General features: G+C 37.9%; 2 protein-coding genes across 6 annotated transcripts in view; one reads left to right on the plus strand and one right to left on the minus strand.

The window, feature by feature from the left end:
• Positions 1 to 19,657, minus strand: part of LOC121863247 (HIV Tat-specific factor 1 homolog) — a 49,624-nt gene that overhangs the window by 21,699 nt on the left and 8,268 nt on the right. For all 5 annotated transcript variants that reach the window (XM_042361781.1, XM_042361777.1, XM_042361778.1 and 2 more), the window contains exons 2-4: positions 18,157 to 19,165; positions 16,328 to 16,508; positions 14,674 to 14,876 (exon numbers count right to left, since the gene is read on the minus strand). In XM_042361781.1, coding sequence (XP_042217715.1) covers positions 14,674 to 14,876; positions 16,328 to 16,508; positions 18,157 to 19,149 — 1,377 coding nt within the window. In that variant the 5' untranslated portion in view covers positions 19,150 to 19,165. The remainder of the gene's footprint in view (positions 1 to 14,673; positions 14,877 to 16,327; positions 16,509 to 18,156; positions 19,166 to 19,657) is intronic.
• LOC121863248 (perlucin-like protein) lies at positions 890 to 5,512 on the plus strand. Its single transcript, XM_042361782.1, has 3 exons — positions 890 to 996; positions 2,162 to 2,386; positions 5,001 to 5,512. The coding sequence occupies exons 1-3, from the start codon at positions 945 to 947 to the stop codon at positions 5,270 to 5,272; spliced, it is 549 nt and encodes a 182-aa protein (XP_042217716.1). The 5' UTR covers positions 890 to 944; the 3' UTR covers positions 5,273 to 5,512.

Genomic DNA, 19,657 nt, shown 5'->3' on the forward strand with positions numbered 1-19,657 from the left:
AGACCTCAATTCATTGAGTCAAAACCTAACTTACATTCACCAACACCTCAAACCACTAACAGTCATTTGAGAGATAATGCCTCCTCAATATTACCTTGACAGTAGGAACATTATAGAATCTAGTCTCATTAAACATACCGAATCAGTCAACATTAATTTGAGTAATGGTATGTACAAACTGGATAATTTCGTAATTAAGAAGATTTGTAACCAGGTGAGAAGGTTGGGTCAGCTTACCCACTGACCTGACTACTGACTGCTGCGGTGCTTTTTGAAGATTAGTAGGGTCATTACCTAATACCTGACCATTGTGGACTTGATCTCACCCTCCTCTGTATATATATACCTTGTTTTGTACTTCTCCTTAGTCTGTACTCACCCCTGAAGATGTGAATTACACGAAAGCAATTGGGAACTTCGTGTTTTCTTTTTCCTTGTGGTTATCAGCATATATATATATATATATATATATATATATATATATATATATATATATATATATATATATATATATATATATATATATATATATATATATATATATATATATATATATATATAATTTTTATTTTTAACTTGACATTAACATTATTCAATTGGATGACAGAGGAGATAAACAATGGTTCACTTAATCTTATCATACACAAGACAAGATATCCTCATACCAAAGGCAGCTCCAGTAGATACTACCACAGTTACCTAATATTTTTTTAAGGTTTATTTAACATTTGCTATAGTGTCTTATTAAATCAGTAAATAAACCCAGAAAAGTCTAAATTCAAAGAATTCTGTCCCTGTGAAAAATATCCAGTACAATAGTAAAAAATTATGACACACACACATTACTGATACATCTCAGGTTAAAACAAGCAACACATGATCTATCTTGACCAACTGCCTTCCTTATCTACAATCCAAGTTACAATAGTTGTGTGTGTTAAACAATGAAGGGACATTTCTTATTCATCATCATTCTTGTCCTCCTAAGCAGGCAAGGTAAATGTAATCTTTTCAGTTCTATAACCTTTCTGGGAACAGTAAAGCTCTGCAGTAATTAACTGTGTTAGTTGCATTTAAAAACATTCCCAGTACATAATACTGTACAGTACTATATATACATACATAGATGAAGGTGTATCTAAATCTTATGTGCTAAAAAAATAAATAAATAAAAATTGTGGGAACAAGAAAAACCTGACAAGAGTGGGCAGGAATATAGGAAGAATAAGCAACATCCTTTCTGGATGAAATAAGGAAATGAGGTGAGTATGAGACAACAGATAACATGTTTTGAGGGGCTGTGATAACAAAGACAATATCCAAGGGTTGGTGAACTGACGGCTCCATATGCAATGTGTTCTATCCACACTGTCCTGAATGGGCTGTCAGTTTTATGGGACCCACTTTAATATCATTATGTTATTATCAACATTATTATTTACTAGAATTTATATACTGTACACTTATACTGATGTATATAAAGAGACATTATCATTACCAAATTTACAAGTGTAAAGACACTGTCAAATGTTTTTACCTTCCAATATCAGTATTCATATGTGGATCAAAATGGTGAGGCACCAAGTGAAAAAAATATTTCCCTAATATGAAAATCAGCCCAAAACAAGAACTGTGAAGCAAAAAATCAATACACACTTCAGTAAATAAAAATTTAGGAACACAGCTCAAAACTCGCTGATGAATACAATACAGTACAGTACATAAAAGTTGGGCAACATATAGGGACATTTTAAAGGTTGAGGAAAAAACGAGGTTTGAACTTCAGACTCTAGTGTACAACTTGGGGGTTCGAGTCATGTGACATGGGAAGAGACTATTCCAGGTGACTGCTTTTTTGAATAACAGCTAGATATTCATTGAGGTATTGACTTTTTTAACCACTAATTTTCCTGGTGTATGGTTGCCTTGTGAGGTGACCATGAACAATTTTCCCTGCCTCGGAACATAATTCGCTCCCTGAACATGGAAAGCTCTGCCAGGAGAGTTCTGAGCAGGTCATCTCATAGGTCATTTGACAATTTCTTGTATGTTGTAAAAGTATAAGTAAAAAATATTGTGCTATATTTTTGGAAGTCACTACCATATAAGAATCTTAATGGTGTTCAATCAATGACATGTTTTCTGTATGTTTCCAAAACAGGATGGTGTCAAGATCAGAATGGACAAGATAATGAAAGGCAGCAGCAATACTTATGTCCCCCCAACTTCATCCGACTGGGTCACAGTTGTTACCACTTCAGTGTGGAAATGACCACATGGCACAATGCTCACTTTGCCTGCAGAGATCTTGCAAGTCAGCTCGCTGCACTTGAGTCACAGAGGGAAGATGAAAATGTTCGCACATATCTCGGCAAGCCTGAATTTGGTAAGATTTCCTTATATGGTATTTGAGGCCCTCCGCATTAGAAGGGGGTGAAGCGCCAAAATAAAAAAGCTGAGAAAAACGCATTTAAACTTTTTTGAAGTTCAAACAACCATAACGTTTTTGTTTTTTAAGCTAGAGGGTTAATTTTTTTATCATGCAGCTCAATCCCTCTCCTAACAAACTGTGAAAACTGAAAGTTAGTACTGTGAATAGTTATTATTTTATCGCAAGTTGAATGAGAATAACTTCCTGTGATGTACAGTTGTTTGATCTTCAAACCAACAATAATCGTGTTTTTATGCATTTTTTTTATTATTGTGGGTTAATATGCTAAAACAATTTAATGATCACCAAAAACAGCACCCATCTTACAACCCCCCCCCCCAAAAAAAATGAAATACGTAATAAAAAACTCGTTTGCCTATCAGTATTTATCTTCCCGTCCCTATTATTAGCCAAAGATTTATAATATTGTTAAGTATAATAATGTATAGTAATAAGGAAACACCACCCCCACTCACCATTAACCTCTCACCCCCAACGTAATTAACATACGAACACAAAGGCGGAGAAAGCTTGCATAATCTTTGGTTAAAACAGTATTATAATAATAGTAATACAATCTTACTTTGTTTAGTTCCTTCTTTTTTATTATCCCTGAAGATACTGTAGTAGTAACTTGAAGTTACGTAAATCCTGAAGAGTGCGTATAACTTTAATGACCTTGTCATAATCAATCACATACAGTGGTCCCTCGGTTAACAAGCACAATCCGTTCTAGAAGGCTGCTCGTTAACCGAAAAACTCGTTAACCAAAACCATTGTTTCAATGGGTTTTTGGGTAATTGGTTCCAGCTCACCGAAAATTGCCTAAATTCAACAAAAAAGGTAGAAAGGTACACTTACTTTGAGGTGTGTATGTAGAAGGCTCCTGGATGATGATGATGATGATGATGATGATGATGATGATGGGAATTAGAATGGGGGTGGGGGAGAAGGGAGAAGAGAAGGCATTGGGGTGGAAGAGAAGTCACCCCATGGTGCTATTTCACCCATAAAATTTTAGTTCTCTTGGTAAGATTCAAGATTATTTTCTTTAAATCAACACTGCACTGCATTATATATTGTCAATATGTAAAATAAATTTCAAATTGACCAATAATTTGCTTGTAAACACAGAAAAAAAGCATTTAGTTGAAGAGAGTCTCAAGCAAGATGTTACCTCCACTGAAAAGACACAAAGACTGATGCCTGTATGCTGTGTTGGCAGGCTGGATGGCATGCCACAAACTAGTGACCCTACCTTCAATTATTTTCAATAATTGTTAAAATGAACTAAAAAATTTAATATTAAACTTTTTAAATTATTGAATAGTATAAACTTCTTGATATTTACTAAAAGGTTAAGGAATTTAAGCCCTAGAACCGATTACTGTATTGGCGGACTAATACTACAGCTGGTGGACCACCAAATGCAAGCGAAAACATGTGGAGGTCGGCTCGTAAGAAACTTGTTAATCGAGGGATTGCTCGTTAATCGAAGTTAAGAATCTTATGGAAGGTAACTCGTTAACCGAAATCTCGTTAACCGAGGCGCTCGTTAACCGAGGGACCACTGTACTGATCAAAGTCTTTCTTTGCACTCTCTAAAAATCGGCACACAGATTCTTCATCACTAAATCATTGATAATTATTGATGCCGGCAACAGTCCAGTTTCATTATAAGACTGAGTTATGGGCTCACTTTCACTAGCATTCGTTGGGTCAGGTTCACTTTCATCACTATCAAGGTCAATGCATGTCTCGTCACTGTCCACTTCTACCTCCTCACAGTCTGTATGTTCTTGTTGTGATACATTAGAGTCACTGCTTGTGTTACCATTAGACTCACTTTCATCATATTCATCGTCACTTTCATTGTCATTATTGCCGTCAGTGCATGTCACGTAACTCTGTACCGGAACACAGTCTGCAAAAAGGTTTTGTGATGTATAGCAGTCACTTTTTGTATTATGGGTATACCAAAATCACTATCACCAAGCATTCCTGGGGTGTCCACGTGAGCAATGTCGTCACTAAACACATGCTCAGGAATAATAGGCTCCTAAACCCACACCAGAAGGCCTGGCCTCACTCGAGTCTTGCTCTAATATTGGGCAGATATTACACAGCACTTCTCACACCCGTGGAACACGAATAACGTCAATGTTACGCCGAAAAGTAAAAAAAAATAGCAGTAGAAAGTACACTGAACCTCCATATGCTATACAGCGCACCAAAACTAACGAGGAGGCAGCATCTGGGTGGGCAGATTGGCCGAGGAGCTGTGACATAGCAAGGGGAAATCCACTGTGATTGGCTGCCTCAGGGGGTACTTTTATCATTTCACCTGCTTCACCCTATTGTAAGAAACAAATCACCTGTTCCACTCTATTATACTCACCTCATCTGTTCCACCTATAATAACATTTCATCTGTTCCACTCCTTTCAAGTGAAAATGAAGAAACAATTGATGATATAGAGACAAATAATGCACAATAACTTCTAAGCAGTACTGTACTGGATTTCTAGATAATCTTACTAACATGCTGTATTTCTCTCCTCAAAATACAGCATCCCTGAACAGGTGGGTAGGAGGCATCTACAACTGGTCTACAAGGCAGTGGACATGGGGCTCTTCAGCTGAGGTGATGCCATATAATGGTTTTGCCACTTCTGAGTTTCCTAGTTCATCTCGTTGGCACTGTGTTTATCTGTCACCAGACATTAGCTATCGCTGGAACCATGCACTATGCACCTCCTTTATGCATTACATCTGTGAAACTCACCAGATCAGAGTTCTTGATCCCAATGAAATTATCATAGAAGATCCAGGAAATTTCTGAGAACAGTTTACTGATTATAATTTCAAATCTCTTTAGTACTGTGAGTATATGAGGCAACTGGTTATGGTGCATCTTCCTGAACAAAGACTGATAATTATTTTCATTAAAGTATGCTGCAAAGTCACAGCATAGTACAGTATAGCCAATTCCTGGGTTCATATACTATATCAATATGACAGAAGCATATTGTATATATCCCCATGTTGCTATAATATATACAAATAAACATATGAGAATAAATATTTTTCTTTAGATCCCAACAAATATTTAGTCAAAACCCATGGACTATCATAAGTGTGCAGCAAGATATGGTCTACCACCGAGTGCCTCCGGGAAGATCCTGTCTATGCCTGGAAGCAGTTACACTATCCATAAGATGACTCATTCTACTAACTAGAAGCATAGAGCCTTGTCACCCAATCAAATCCACATTCAAATTTGGATCTGGATGTTGTCTCTAGGACCAGTGAGGTGTCAGGCCAAGACTCAATCAGACCCAGATTAACTTGATCCAATTCCCAGCTTAAACTAGTACAGTTCCTTGCCAGCAGCCATTCTGCCATTACCTATTTCCCTTAGTCCAATGGATAAAATGTTCTTAAAATTAATATTGTTGTTGTTATAGTACTGTACTGTACTGTACTGTACTGTACAGTATACAGTAAAATCCCAATTATCCGGAATCCATGCAACTGGCAGATTCAACCAACCGCACCAATATGAAATAATACAGGTTGGGTATCCCATATTCAAAATTCCCAAAACTGAAATGCTCTGAAATCCCAAAGTTTTTTTTAGTGCAAGGCCTTGGGGAGGTTCCCCGGTGATGTGCAGGCCCTGCTGCGCAACAGACTTGTACAAGCGTCATATGGCATCTTTGGCACCAAACATCCATTTCTTTTTAGCAGTTGTCACATGCAGACATTCATGCATTACTCCCCATGATTACAGTGATTTTTTATCTTATTTATATTTTTATTTTTGCTTACTCTGTGTTTTATGTTGTGAATATACTGCTCAAATCTATTTCATTATATTTATAGGAGAGAATACATTGAATGTGGCATATACTGTACAGTAAACCCTCACACTTCCGGATTTCAGTTGGTCTGGATGTGGCAAATTCATATCTGGTCTCTCTCTCTCTCTCTCTCTCTCTCAGTCCGTATGCTGCTTTTACTCCCCCACTGCTAAAATGAACTCAGTCTGCATCTCCTGCCACCAGTCACAGCACAGGTCCCTCCTCAGTCTTGCTTGTAGTCTCAGTGTGTGCACACCATCTTGCTACCTCTTGATCGCATCCTTTTGTTGTTCCTCGTGTATTTTGTGCCACGTGACTGTTTTTGTGCCTTGTGACTGTTGTGTAGTGATGGGACCCAAAAGGAAGCACACGCAGCTTACTGTAGCTCAGAAGCTGGAGTTGTTACAGAAGTTGGAGAGTGGTTGGTCTGTAGTGAGATGCTGTATCGAATATGGCGTCACTATGCAAACAGTGTCTGATATCTGAAGCTTATGGTTCCCTGCAGTCATTTGCATTGAAATATAGTCCTGATTCTTCGACCTCTAAGATGACTGTTGAAGACCACAAGCTGATGAGGGTAGAGCAGGATCAACGACTGGAAGATGCTGTCTTCAAATGGTATTCACAGCAGCATTCAAGTGGCGTGGCTGTGCATGGTGTCGAGATGCAAATGGCTGCAGAGAAGTTAGCTACACACCTTGGTATACCTAACTTTAATGCCTCTGATGGTTGGCTGTGGAGGGTTAGGAGGAGACATGGGATTGTCAACCGTAAGGTCTGTGGGGAAGCTGCAAGCACCCCAACCGATGAGATCAAGCATTTTCGCAAGATGTTGACAGAGTTGATTGCTCGAGGTCTGCTTTTGTCACAGGTATATAATGCAGATGAAACAGGGCTTTTTTGGAGATCGTTACCTGAGAACACCCAAGCAATGGCAAAGGAATACTCGACACATGGGAGGAAGCTGGATAAGGCTCAATTCTCCGTGATGTGTGCTGCTAATGCTGACGGCATGCACTGCCTAACTCCAGTTATTGTAGGAAAGACTAAGTGTCCCCACGCCATCAAGGACATAATGGATCATCTGCTCGTCCATTATTATGTCAGTGCCAAGGCCTGGTTTATGGTGGCTACCTGCACTGAGATACGCCATTATCAGATGGACATCTTGAAGATTCCTGCAAATTGTGTTTAGGCCATTATTCTACTTGATAATGCACCATCTCACCCTGATGCCCGTGAGATTGTTAGCGATGATGGTATAACACGGTGCATTTTCTTTCCTGCCAACACATCATTAATCCAGCCAATGGATCAAGGCATCATTTATGTGGCAACGAAGATATTTAGAAGGAAGTTTTTGCAAGAAGTCATGGTCGTGTTGGAGGATGGAGTTGATAAAGCTGAGGACACAAGAGGCCAGAGCACTCTACAGAACCTCTGGAAGTATGACATCAAGGCAGCCATCTTCAACTGGGCAGCAGCATGGAAGGATGTGAAGGTGTTGACTCTTGCCAAAGGCTGGAGGAAATTGTTATAAGATACAGATCATGTGGATTATTTTGAGGGGTTTTAGGTGGCTGACTACCACCGTAATTTAAAGAGGGCTGGTGAGGACACTATACTGTAAGTGAAGAAAATGTCTTGGAATGGCTTCACAGTGACGAAGGTGATCCTGGCTTCCAGCTGATGACTGAGGAGATAGCAGCTTCTTGCGCAGCCTCAGATGAGAACGATGATGAAAATGAGAAAGAAGACATCACCTTGTTTGCTCCAATGTTGTGACAGGTGTTTGGGCAGGATTGGACACACTGCTATCGAGTATTTGCATGCCAATACAAATGACCCTGATTTACAGTTACTATTCCTTTGTGAGTTGAGGGACTTGATAGGCAGGAAGCAGCTGGAGACTAATAAGCAGACTAAGATTGACTCCTTCCATACTAAAACCCCCGTCAATCCCAGAAGGACTCCTACACGTTGCCCTACTTCTCCCTCCTCACCTGTAGCTGGCCCTTCGTCTGCACCCACACACTTGCCGCCTGACGAAGAAGACTATACAGTCAAGAGTCCCACTATATGATCAGGGTAAAATCCAAACTTAAGCATATCTCACCAAAAGGTTAACAATATCTTATGTTACTGCATTAAAATTAAAAGGAGGTAAGTTAAAATAATACTGTATTGGTATACAATAATAACAATACGGTACTGTTCATAGAGTAATACAGTCAACCCTCACTTTACGCGGTCCCACATTCCGCGTTTACACGTTACGTGGTGCCCTGCCGGAACCCAGGATGCTCACATTCCGCGGTGCGTGTACCCCTTTACACGGGTGAAGCACAATTTTTTTATTTAGCTCATAAAATTCATACAAATTATCCGGCCAGAATATAATTTACATTGCTGGAATTCTTACAATTTGATGATCATTTTGAATATAAACATCATAGATTTTGTATTAGACATACAAATTTTAGATCTAATGTTTACTCTGAGTAAATATGTTATCTTTTGTGCAAAATATATGACATTTATATTCAAAATATTCCTGGTCTTACAAGGAATCCAGCAATGTCAATTATATTATCCTAACTTTAGTTTGAGGTATTATTTATTACTATACCTTAAAATCCAGTGGTTCCAAAATTTCTCAGAGAGGGAAGAGCCAGCGATTGTAGTGTGAGAAGAGGGGGAGGGAGTTGAGTCCATTATTTGAATGGACATTAACTTGGTGACTGTATTTCTCTATTTCTCTTAAGTATTAATTGTGTGCATGTACCATCATAAAATTAAGATGTTATTTTTACTAGAACATAGGTATTGTGTCAGAAAAAGTGGAGTTTGGGGGTCAGCCGGTCTCTATTTCATTTAATCCCATATGTTATGTTATTCACTTTACGCGTTTCTCACTTTCCGCAGTACCCTGTAGGTTACATTAACCCGTAAAGTGAGACCCAACTGTACTGTATAATTATTATGGATGCTATTATTACTGTATTATCATTATGGTATTATTATTTAATACAGTGAGTTCTGCTATAACGCGTGTTTTGACAACGCGAATTGGCTCTAACGCGATTGATGAATAGAGGAACAATATTTGTAAAACGCGAACGCGTTTGCTCTAACGCGATTCCACTCGAACGGTTATTATGGCTTGGCGGGGGGTTATGCAGTGTTTACAGTTCACGTTCGACATCACATGTTCAATTGATTTATGTGTTTTGTTTGTGAACAATTGCAGAAATAATTTATTTAATATTTATGTATACAGTATACCTGTACAGTATATGTAAAATGTAAAATTTTAATTAAGAGAGAAAAACAAAATACGTAGCGTTTTAGACCCGCGCGCTCTGTTTACTCCACACGTTCACTTTGAAACACGTGAGAAATTTTTAAGCGTCCTCAGTGCTTTCTGATGTACTGTTTCTCCAATTTTGTGACTATGGAAAAGAAGAATATCTCCGGGAAGCGTTCTGGTGATCGCATTTCCGGTGGTGATTGTAAAAGAAAGGCTATAACACTTGAAGAAAAGCTTGATGTTGTCAAGCGTTTTGAAAATAAGGAAAGAACATGTGATATTGTGCGTGCAACGGGAATAAAGGAGTCTACTTTACGCACCATTAGAGACAATGCAGCAAAGATTAAAGCAAGCTGTGTTGCTGGAAAAACCTTGAGTGCTAGCAAAAGTGTGAGATCACGGCCAAAGGAACTTGAGGAGATGGAATGGCTTCTAAGTGGTTTGGATAGAAGATCAAACGAAAAAGCGATCTGGGACCAGCTTCCTCACCATTAAAGAGAAAACCTTATCAATATATGAGGACCTAAAGAAAAAAGCTGAAAATCCTGCTGATGTGGTTGTCTTTAGTGCTAGTAGTGGGTGGTTTTCTGGTTTTAAGAACCGCTATGCTTTTCATAATGTAAAGTTATGTGGTGAAGCCGCAAGTGCCGACAAAGCAAGTGCCCGGGCATTTCCTCCCACTGTAAAGAAATTGATTCAGGAAGGCTACACCTTAGACCAAATTGTTAATTTGGATGAAACAGGTTTATACTGGAAGCGCATGCCAACAAGAACTTACATTTCCAAGAATGAAGCACATGCTCCAGGCTTTAAGGCTGAGAAGGACCGCGTGACAGTGTTGTTGGGTGCAAATGCTAGTGGAGACTTAAAGCTTAAGCCTGTGTCAACCTGCGAGCTTTAAAGGGTTACATAAAGTCTACTCTAGGTATTCACTTTAGGTCAAGCAAAAAAGGTTGGATGACAAGACAAATTTTTTCTGACCTTCTTGTGGATGTTTTTGAAAATGTGTTTAAAAAATATTGCAAGAAGAAGAATATAGATTTTAAGATTCTCCTCATTTCAGATAATACGCCAAGCCACCCTCCCACCATTGCTGAGCTTTCTGACAATATCAAAGTGCTCTTTCTACCTCCAAATACAACATCTCTCCTTCAACCAATGGACCAAGGAGTAATAGCAGCCTTCAAAGCCTATTATTTGAGGCGTACATTTAAGAAACTTATTGAAGCTACTGAGGAAGGAAAAATTTCAACATCAAGCATGCAATTGACATCATTGTGGAGGCCTGGGGTGAAGTAAGTAAGGACTGCTTGAGTGGAGTTTGGCAGAAGCTTCTCCCAGATTTAATTCATGATTTTACAGGCTTTGATGCATCAGAGGAGCTCCCAAAAATTAAAGAAAATTGTGTTTCTCTTGCAAAGCAAGTTGGCTTTGCTGAAGTGTAAAGCGCTGCTGTTGAGGAACTGCTCGAGTCCCACTGTGAAGACCTCTCTACAGAAGATCTACAACAACTTGTTGCTGCTGGGGAAATAGAAGATGCCAAAGATGAAGAAGTCCAGGATGCAAAACCAAGAGAGCTTCCCACTTCTGTTTTGTCTTCTATCCTGAGGAAAGTTGATAAGCAGTTGCAGATCTTGGAAGACAATGACTACAATGCAGAAAGGAGCAGGATTGCAGTTCGTGGTGTTAAATCTTTTTTGGCACCTTATGAACAGCTTCTTTGTGAAAGAAGAAAGACGGCAAAGCAGCAAACATTAGACGTCTTTTTTAAGTCAACCCCCAAGAAGCAGACTGAAGACACTGAACCACAGCCATCCACTTCTGGAATTAGACGTTTTTTTCTTCCCTCCCATGCAACCAAAACTGCACCTGATGATGACGATGACAACTGTCAAATCCTGTCTGCATGACTCAACCTCAACATCAACCTTCTCCCCCATCAAGTTATATTCATATTTTTCAAGGTAAAGTGTAACATTTACTGTATGATTTCATTATTAGATATGAATAACATTTATTTAGACTGTGCTATCCTTTGTGTTAGGCTAACTACGAAATTTTTTTCGATTTCGAGTAATCTGCACCTAACCCTATTTTCTCCATAAGCCCTGTTATTTCTATTACGCGAATTTCTATAACACGATGTTTTACAAGAACACAACTATCGCGTTATAGCAGAACTGACTGTACCATTATTACTATTATTGTTATTAACTGTATCAATAAAGTCCATGTACAATAATATGATTATTGTTAATGCACCTTCGTCCCCTAATTCATCCAGACATTTGTCACATCCGGACACCTTCTCCCCCCCAATTATCCGGAAGTGCGAGGGTTTACTGTTTATCATAATTTTTACTAGGGTAAGTATGAATGTGTAATGAAAAAAGGTAAGACACAGGCTGCTTAGCACCTCAGAGTCAGGCATCAAGGCGATGCCAAACAAACAATAGTGATTGCTTATTTTTCTGATTCTTCAGTGTACGTCTTATCATGTATTTCATACACAAAATTATTAAATATATTTCAAAAAACTACCTGCATGCTATACTGTATGCATCAATATGCTGTTAATGACATAAAATGAATTTCGTGTACAGTGGTCCCTCGGTTAATGAACAGAATTCGTTCCAGAGGGTCGTTCGTCAACCGAATCCATTGTTTCAATGGGATATTGGGTAATTGGTTCCAGCTCACCGAAAAATACATACAAAGTAAAAAAAAATGCAGTAAAGTACACTTATTTTGAGGTGTGTATGTAGAAGGTTCCTGGTTGATGATGATGATGGGAATTAGAAGTGGGGGTGGAGGAGAAGGGAGAAGAGAAGGAAGTGGGGATGAAGGAGAAATCACCTTTCAGTGGACCCATGCTTGATGAAGTAATTTCACCAATAAAATTTTAAGTTCACTAGGTGTAATTCAAAATTATTTTATTTAAATCAACACTGCACTGCACTATATATTATCAATATGTTAACTAAATTTCAGAATGACCAATAATTTCAATGGATAAGTGCAAAAATATTCAAGACACCAACAAAATAGATGATCACTCCACTGTTTTCAAAGCCCAACTGACGCCTTATAGCCGAGTCAAGCTGCTGATGGGCGCAGAAAAAACTAGTTCCCTGTACTGCATATATATCAATATGTTAAATAAATGTTAAAATGACTAATAATTTTAATATAAAAAATGCAAAAATATTAGAGCAAAACTTTAGTGATGTTTACTCTACTGGAAACTAATGTAAATACAGAACAATGACTGAATTGGCAGACTAGCCCATCAACTGATCAGCTGATGCTCACAACAAAAGGTGATATTCGTAAGGACTTCGTTAATCAAATTTTTGTTCGTTAACTGAATTGAAGATTCTTATGGAAGGTAATTCGTTAACCGAAATTTCTTTAACCGAACCGTTCGTTAACCGAGGGACCATTGTATAGACTTAGGCCCCATCCCCACTAGGTGAGCTACTTCATTGTACAGGTACTCCTTGACTTACGACCACCCGGACATACGACCGCCGCAATCGTATAAAATATTTTTCAAATTACATATTTTCGAGTCCCGACGTTAGTGATCGCGCTGTGTACTGACAAAATTTTCGTCTGTAATTCCCAATAAAATGGCTGGTAAGCGTAAAAGTAAGAGTTCTCGTGGTGCTGAGAAGAAAAAGAGACACCCATTTTAGATTTTCTATGTATTATTTTCGCATTTTCGACTTACGACCAATTCGACTGGGTTTGGGACCGATGACCAGATCAAACCTGGTCATCGGTCCCAAACCCAGTCGTAAGTCGAGGACTGACTGTACAGATATACAGGATATAGGTATTCCAAAATCCAAAAACATCCCAAATCCGAGACCCTTAAGACCCTAAGCATTTCGGATTAGGGATACCCAACCTGTAATAAAAATAAAAATTCCTCTATAATCAGCTAGAATTATAAGTTTGAATACCACACACAATGGGGATGAACTACCATATTTATTGCTATTATAAACAATAAAATCAATACATAGCATAACACAAAATATATTAGCACATATTTTATGTACAAAAAAACAGCTCCCACACTCAAACCATTCTCTGGGCAACATGATATAGTTCAGGCAGTCACCAACTGACTAACATTTGTGTGGCTGCCGCACTGACTGTGTGTATGCCATGACATAACATCAGGAGGGAGCTTGGCCATGCAGTTATAGCCCAGTAATCCACGACCTCCACACACATTCAATTCCCATATATACACACCCATGCTCTTCATTTTTTCTTATTTTATAGTTTTATATTTTCTTTATTTCTAAACCACGTAAAGTATTTTAATGATTTTCCACAACCTTTATAGTATCATTTTAAGTAACAATATACAAGGCAGCTGGGCTGATGAGTTGGTGACGTAATTATAGCCCATCGCCTCCTCACACATTCACTTCCCTTACATACATACATATGCTCTTCATTTTTCTTATTTTATATTTTTATATTATATTTTCTTTATTTCTAAGCCACATCATTTATATAGTTGAATAAGTGTCAAAGAAGTCTGTTTTTCTGTGACACGAATTTGCGAGGTCAGCCTGCAGCACTGTGCAATGTAGGATCCTAAGAGTGAGATTCAACTCACCGGAAAATCTCTCTATCCGGCACCTCTCAATCCCCAAAGGTGCCGCACAACTAGGATTCTATTGCAAAGGGCTTTTTAGGATTTCTGCGAGTGTGGCCCTGACAATTGACAAAATTCAACCTAAAACAACAGGCTTCTATTAAGTACCACAAGTATCTAATCTAAAAGTTTGCTGCCATAGATTCATACATACAGCAATAAAAACACTAATAAAAACAGACATACCATACATAAGTGATGCATTAACAAGAAAACATGAACACGTACCCTCAGATGAATAGCTAATGATAAAATTACTATTATCAAGGAGTGTGAAAAATTTAATGAAACTAAATCACCATCACTTACACTAATCCTAATAAATTACTGCACAATATTGCATTCTCTAATAAGTTACGGTAAACAGGTACAGGTACACAGAAACTAGTTACCTTTATGTAGGTGCAGAGTGCATCCCCTTTGAAGTTCCCTTCTTTATCTTGATACATCTTGATCTTTGGTTTGTTTGTCTCCATATCCTTAAGAATCATGCCACATTTCTGCATTAATTCCACAAATTCTTCTTCTGTCATAGAGTCAGGAAGGTTGCTCACATAAACTTTCGTGTTGTGAGCTTCATCTATAGTAAACCATGCTGTGGAAAATAACTAACAATTAATAAAATAATTGTTATATAGAGCATTAAGTTCATTGATTACCATTTAAGACTGGAAAAAAGCTCAAGAAAATTTTGCAAAGGACTTCATGGATAGCTATGTCAAGATAATTCTCTCTCATTACCATACTGACTTTCTGCAATGGCATCAAAACTGTATCCTGAGCCCTAAAGTGAAATCAATAATACTGAGTATGAAAAGGATAAAATATCTTTTGATTGTCAATATACCTGTACTGGGATGAGAAAGAAAGATGAAGGATTGCAATATGAAATCCAATTTCATGGTTGAAGGCCGAGATAAGTGAGACGAAATCCTAACATGCTGAACACCCAATAATGGAGCCCAGAACAACATGTTATTCAAATAAATATCATATTTGCCGCCAATGCAACTCTTTACTCAGTCATATTAGGTATCTAACAGTGTGATGGTTGCCTATGTGGCCAGCAAAGATATTAAGCTCGCAACTGGGTATACATAAAATTCTCAACAATTCCTTTACCCTGAAATCTCCCAGCCATGAAAGTAGGCAACTTGAGTTCCAGGTTCTAGTTCTTGTTGTTTTAGGCTCCTATCCATAAAATGGGATTTCAATCATTTCAGTGTTCAATCTTTCCTTTGTGGCCTCCAGTTCAGTAGTCAGTACTGTATATGGTATACTGTACAATAAAATCAACAAAATGTAGATCAGCACTTATCCCTCCTATGGTGATCCATTAAGAGACGGGAAGAGAGGTGCCAATCGAAAGGCTGTGTAGAATGGCTGACAACAGGTAACTGAGTATTTGAAGAATGGAACTCCTATTTGTGACAGTTATGAGGTGAAAATCAGGGATTTGACCAGATGAACCTGTTCATAAGGACTGTATTGCATGCTGCTAGAATGTACAAGAGCCCTTTACCCTAGCCAGACTCTGACAGGGTAATCTAGTTGCAGTATTCTTTCAAGTTGATGGCCAACTGACTGTAAAATTCAGTAAGACCCCCCCCCCTCCCCAAGTCAGACTTCCATAAGTTGGAAACCCCCCATTAGTCGGACTAGGGCCTGTGGGTCTGCCATCACTCACTCTACAACTCTGAGTAAAAACTGGTGATAACCCGCATCTGCCACCTTGCATCCTCGATTCCAACAGTGATTAAGCCAAAAAATAAATGCTAGTTTTATGTGATTTTCTGCAAAATGGTGGTTGAAATTACCAGGGAAAGATGGGGAGGGGGGGGGGGGAGTCCCACATAAGTCGGACTTTCACATTAGACTAGCTTGAACCCCATATAGTCCGACTTAGGATGGTCATACTTAATTCCCTTTTATACTGGGGATTTTATTTGGAAAATACACAAAATTTAAGAACTAGTTGACTTACTAAATTAGGAATGAAGTACATGTACTGTATAAGAATTAAAAACAGAAGGGATATAGTCTTACATGGTTTCTTCTTAGCTTGATTTTCTTTTAGTAATTCTTTCTTTCTTTCCTCTTCCTCAGCTATTCTTGCTGCTTCTGCTTCCTCTTTTTCATCATCAAATTTTAGAGGATTTAAATCTTTTGTTCCATCTGGGTTAAATCCATATGACAACTGGTACATGGCCATGAAATCCTCATCAAACTGAAAGTAAATGATTTAAAAAATTTAAGGCTCTCATACAATTGTAATTAAATATTCCCCAGTTCACAGATAACAATATTTGAAGGGCAACATTAGCTGTGCAGTGTATGTACCACAACTTCCTTACAAACCTGCAAATCAATTAATGTACTGTACATGTAAAAGATGAATAAATTATAAACTTTCTGGATAACCATTTTAAATACTATTTGATAAGATATAAACATCTTCGATACCTATAGAATACAGAACATCTCCCTCTATTCTCTCATAAATGGAGATAAAAAGATATAAAACAATGTACAGTGGGGTATGCTATAACGAACGGATCCTACTACGAATATTCCTATAACGAACGGATTTACCTATAAAATTGAGAATGCTATAACGAACGCAACTCCTACAACGAACGCGGATGAATACGGGACTATTTTGCCTGGCGCATGAATATTGTTGTACTGCGACCCACAAGAGCGTCAGGCGCCATCTTTGTCTCATTGTGTAGCCAGTGCACCACTGTTATTGTTGAAATTTCGTCTTTTGATGTGGAAATTCGCGTTATTTGTATAACTATTTTGTTATACAAGTATACAATTGTAACAATGAGTCGTCCAAATGGCAGGTGGTAACATTAGTGAAGCTATAATTTGTGAGAAGGCCAGACAATTGTTTGAGGACCTTAAAGCCAAGACTCCCAGTGGAAGTGATAGTGATGTGCCAGTGTTTAGGGGTACCTGCATGCTGAATAACACTAAGGTAAGATAAAGTACCGTATTTTTTACATTTTCCACAGAATTTTTTCAGTGTTAGGTGGTTGTATTTGGGGGCCTGGAACGGATTAATCCTATAACGAACGAGGTTCTGGAACCAATTACGTTCGTTATAGCACTGTACAGTACACTAAGTATTAAATTTCTTAATGCACATTAAATTTTTGGGTTTACTGTACAGTACAGTACAGTATATGCAAATATATAGGTAAAGGTTGGCAATTTTCTCAAGATATATAGTGTATTTTTTTGTATTTAAACCAATTTACATGAATTTTTGCCCATGTTTAAGATATACTGAACAAGTAAAATGGATCTCTTAATGACTATTTGTTCCTGTACTACTAAAAACATTAATCAATTGAAGCAAACTATTGTGTTAGCTATTTAAACAGCTAAGTCACCTTCAAGATTGGATTAGAAATGTGAAGCTCTGTAAAACCACAAATCTGGCAATACAAACTTACAGCTATCATGGCTCTTGTGTGCTTCTTCATTTATTGATTGTTTCTCTTTATTCCCATAAGAGAACATATTTTGGGGCATACCGTATGTCTACCCGTGAGTTTCTTTACAAGAATGAAGTTCAGTGAACCATACCTACTGTGTCTGAAACCCTCAAAGTACTATAGAACTGGAGTATACTGGGCAGTAATAACACTTTAAATCATTTACTGATACAGTACTAACTTGATCATAATTGTCTATTCTTCTTTCACTATGAAACGATATTATTATTTGTATGGTAGGTTTAAGAGGGTATATGTATAAATCTATAAATTCACACTGCATGAGGAACAAGCAAACAACTCACATTACTCTATGATAAAAATTAACATGCAGGTGTACTGTACAGTACAGTATATTATATCAATTACCTTGGGGAACCATGCACGTCTGTTTGCATCCCACTCATACATCACATTGTCACTGGGGTCACGTTTAGTGTAAGTAACTCCATCATAGGCAATGTTGGGGTCATTCTGGGCACCAGGAGGCTGTAATCCATTGCCAAAATCTTCATCAGAGTCTTCATCATCTGTGTCAAACTCTTCCTCTTCATCAATCCGAGGTCTTTTTCTTTTCAGTTTTCCGTCATACACTTCCCATGAATTGTTTTCTTTATTCAACTTATACACAACATTTGATACATTGTCTCTGTAAAACATTGAATCTCCTTGATAAAAATACCATTTTGAATTACTTTGTTCTACACCAGAATTACCAGTGGAAGTTACTTTCTCTGACCATGGTTTCCAGTCATTATCCTCATTCATGTAAAAAACATTTCCAAGTGGATCTTTGCACAAGTACATATTTTCTGCATAGTAGTAAGTTCTTCCTTCTTTATCTATCGTTACTTGTTTTTCAGCTTCATAGTCACTGTCTTTCTCCTCACTAGTTACGACCCATTCTCCAGCATTTGCATCATATCGGTATCTCTGCCCTGATGTATTGTCTGTATAATGATATTGGCCCCCAATTAACTCATAATGTTGACTGGAAGAAAAATCTGGTTTACTGTCTTGTTTTTCCCCACTGCTTTCTATTTTCTGTCTTTCAATATCACTGACTTGGGTACTGTCTGCTTCTACAGGTTGTTCATCACTTATAACATGTTTCTGCTTACTTTCATTCACACTAGTTATCTGCAGCTTTGTCTCTGTCATCTGAATTTCACTTTCTTGGCTAGAGAGTGTATCTTCTTCAGAAGACTTCTCATCACTTGGTATTGTGTTCTGAGGACTGTCTGACACATTACAAGAATCTGCCTCTCCAGTCTTTTCATTAGATTCAATATCCTCCTCCTTCAATGCTGTATCTTTTATAACCTTATTGTTAACAGGTCCTTTCTTTAATATCTCTGCCATTGTCTACCCACTGCACCTGAAAAAGAAAACATGATAATGCAATAAACAATGTTGAGTACATATATTTCCAAGCAATCTAATGGACTGGTAAAAAAAAAAATCAATATAAATAGCAAAATAATGCCATCAATCTTTGTATAAAAACTTCACTTTATGGCTGTACAACAACCACTAAGAGAGCTGCCCTGTCTAGAGGGCTACTGTGCTGGGCAGGGACAGTCCTCTACTTATTGGTGGAATTGTTGCATAACAGCTGCTTGTATTTCTTTAATGGTGTAAAGCAGGCATGGGCAACCTTCACTCAGTCATGGGCTGCATTACAATTTAGGTATTTTTCTGCAGGCCAACTCACCAAAATTTATATCATACCTAACCCAAAAGTAATGTTAATACTGTACTGTACAGTATTAGCATGTACAGTGAAACCGTTTATCGTCATGTCCACCTTACGGTATTTTCAATTTACAATCGTCAGTCCCTTTTCCCATTTATGAAATAAATCCATCAT

The sequence above is a fragment of the Homarus americanus genome, unplaced genomic scaffold (assembly GCF_018991925.1).
Source record: "Homarus americanus isolate GMGI-L3 unplaced genomic scaffold, GMGI_Hamer_2.0 scaffold46197, whole genome shotgun sequence".
Lineage (NCBI taxonomy): Eukaryota > Metazoa > Arthropoda > Malacostraca > Decapoda > Nephropidae > Homarus > Homarus americanus.

Coding starts and splice junctions, on each gene's coding strand:
- LOC121863248 (XM_042361782.1), top strand. CDS start 945: ATGAAGGGACATTTCTTATTCATCATCATTCTTGTCCTCCTAAGCAGG. Junction 997..2,161: donor TGTCCTCCTAAGCAGGCAAG/GTAAATGTAATC, acceptor TTTCCAAAACAG/GATGGTGTCAAGATCAGAAT. Junction 2,387..5,000: donor TCTCGGCAAGCCTGAATTTG/GTAAGATTTCCT, acceptor CTCAAAATACAG/CATCCCTGAACAGGTGGGTA.